This window comes from Henckelia pumila, chromosome 1 (genome assembly GCF_033568475.1).
Source record: "Henckelia pumila isolate YLH828 chromosome 1, ASM3356847v2, whole genome shotgun sequence".
Taxonomy (NCBI): domain Eukaryota; kingdom Viridiplantae; phylum Streptophyta; class Magnoliopsida; order Lamiales; family Gesneriaceae; genus Henckelia; species Henckelia pumila.
The window spans coordinates 180,545,999-180,548,446 of record NC_133120.1 but is presented as its reverse complement, the minus strand read 5'-3'; the positions used below and the strand labels follow the sequence as shown (position 1 = coordinate 180,548,446).

Here is a 2,448-nt window from a genome sequence, read left to right as displayed (position 1 = left end):
CAACTTAGACCGAATTCCTCTCAAATCTGCTTAGCGACCTATGACAAATCAGTGCAAGTTTCACTCTTCAAGTGCCCATTCCTTCCAACGACCTCTAGAAATACCCACCTCCCTTGAGATAATGAATTACACACCTCCGGATTTTGCACCCGGTATTTCTTTAGCCCCAATAATTACCCGCTGACTTAGCTATAACTGGCTAGGATACAAAAAATCATTCTATTTTTTCTTTCTAATCCCCTCGTCTATAGCCCGGATGGAGCATCAATCTCATTTAACCCGCATACTTAGCCTTAAATTTATTCTTTTATAGGATTTTAATCCTTTCAAGGCCCGGATGGAATTGTAAATTTTTTTTTTCTCTAGGTGCGCCCAAGATCATAAGTGTAAACTAGAGCCTCATCAAAATTTATAGAACAAAATCAAGATCCACAAACCACCTATTGCCATGCAATGGTCAAACAGACAGAAACTTCATCAAATCTTTTGCTACAATTCACTGGTCTAACATTAATGCTTAAAAATATTCGCGGTTCAACCTACAGTTTCTTATGTCCAGTAAAGAGAAAAATTTTTCAAAAAACCATTTTTGTTTTTCAAAAAAAAACTTCATCATCATTAGCTATTATGAATCATCCAACTCATGCAAGACAAAAAAAACGAACAAAAACAAACAATATGAAAACAAACACGAAACATGACAGATGAAACACAAACACATAGATAATGCAATACTAGTCTACCCCCTCATACTTATCCAAAGCATTGCCCTCAATGCTTCAGAACAATGAACAAAATACAAACAAACACACAATGCAATGAAAAACAAAAACACAAAGAAAACAAAAATAACACTCCCCTGGTTTTCGATTCATTCTCTTCCTTCTTGACAGAATCCTTCGGGACAGTATCAGCATTCTAGAGTACGGCAGGCACGACCAACTGGCATGGGAAAGAAACAAAAATCAAATAAAAACAAAACAAAAACCAAAAACAAAATAAAAAGCAAAATCAGAAACACTGGGTTGCCTCCCAGTCAGCGCTAAATTTATAGTCTATAGCCCGACTATACTCTTCTCTTGAGTGGCAAAATTCAAGGTGGTTTATCCACCGTCTGTGAAAAACTCAAATCAGTCCGGCACTTTCATGCTACACCATTAAAGAATTTGTGCACTTGACCAATTTCTGCAGACAACTGCACCTGCTTACATGCATCACCAACAACATCAATCATATCAATAAAACGAATAGCAGAACAAGCTTTCAAAATTGGGCTCTCAGTAGCTGACTTAGACATAGTAAAAACTACTTGTTCATCATTCAGTCTCAACACCAACTCTCCTCTCTCAACATCAATCAACGCCCTACTAGCAGCAAGAAAAGGACGTCCTAAAATCAGAGGCACCTCTAAATCCTCCTCCATGTCAAGAATAACAAAATCTACAGGATAAATAAATTGATCTATCTTGACTAAGACATTCTCCACTATCTCCCTCGGGTATTTAATAGATCCATCAGCAAATTTAAGGGAGATAGAAGAAGGTTCTATATTTTCAACACCTAGTTTTTGAGCAATAAAATATGGCATTAAATTTATACTCGATCCTAGATCACACAACACATTATCAAAAGACAGACTTCCAATATGACAGGGTATAGAAAAACTCCCTGGATCATGAAATTTTGTTGGAAGCTTCTTTTGCAACACCGCCGAGCACTCCTCCTTCATTGTGACTTGCGTAAGATCAGTTAATTTCTTCTTATTTTTCAGCAAGTCCTTCAAAAATTTAGCATATCTCGGAATCTGAGCTAAAGCGTCTGCAAAAGGAATGTTAATATGCAGTTTCTTGAAAATTTCAAGAAACTTTTTAAATTGAGAATCAAATAACAGTTGCTTAGCTCTAAGGGGGAAGGGTAAAGCAGATATATCAACATTTTCATTAACTTCAAATTTCGAAGTCTTACCTTTCTTACCTGCCTTGGAGGACTTTTCAACACGCACATCCTCCATAACTTCTGCATTTTTCGGCCCCTCCATGGTCTCTTCTTCGTCCATCTGCTTTTCCGACTATTCAGATTGTGATCTCGTCACTACCATAATTGCATTCACGCTTTTGGGATTGAGCTCAGTGTTGCTCGGTAGAGATCCAGTAGGACGATTTGACAATTGGGAAACAATTTGACCCATCTGACTTTCCAACCTCTGCATCATAGCTTCTTGATTTTGTAAGCGAGCCTCAGTACCCGCCACATATTTCATCATTATTTCCTCGAAGCTCGGCTTCTTCTCCTCTTGCTTGGGCTGCCAGTTCTGATTATAATTGTTGTTGTAGGAGTTGTACGGTTGTAGTCCTTGATTTTTCATAAAATTTACAGCATCAACTTCAAACAACTGCTGATCTTCTTTCAGATTACCTTGTGATGGCGTTGTTTTCATGAGTGCCACTT

The 2,448-nt window shown here is 37.7% G+C and overlaps 1 protein-coding gene across 1 annotated transcript; it reads right to left on the bottom strand.

Annotated features, from left to right (window-relative positions):
• Window positions 1–1,144: 1,144 nt before the first annotated feature.
• Window positions 1,145–2,056, bottom strand: LOC140874550 (uncharacterized). The gene is made up of 2 exons (XM_073277848.1): window positions 1,975–2,056; window positions 1,145–1,440 (listed from the first exon to the last, which is right to left on the bottom strand). The coding sequence occupies exons 1-2, from the start codon at window positions 2,054–2,056 to the stop codon at window positions 1,145–1,147; spliced, it is 378 nt and encodes a 125-aa protein (XP_073133949.1).
• Window positions 2,057–2,448: the final 392 nt, after the last annotated feature.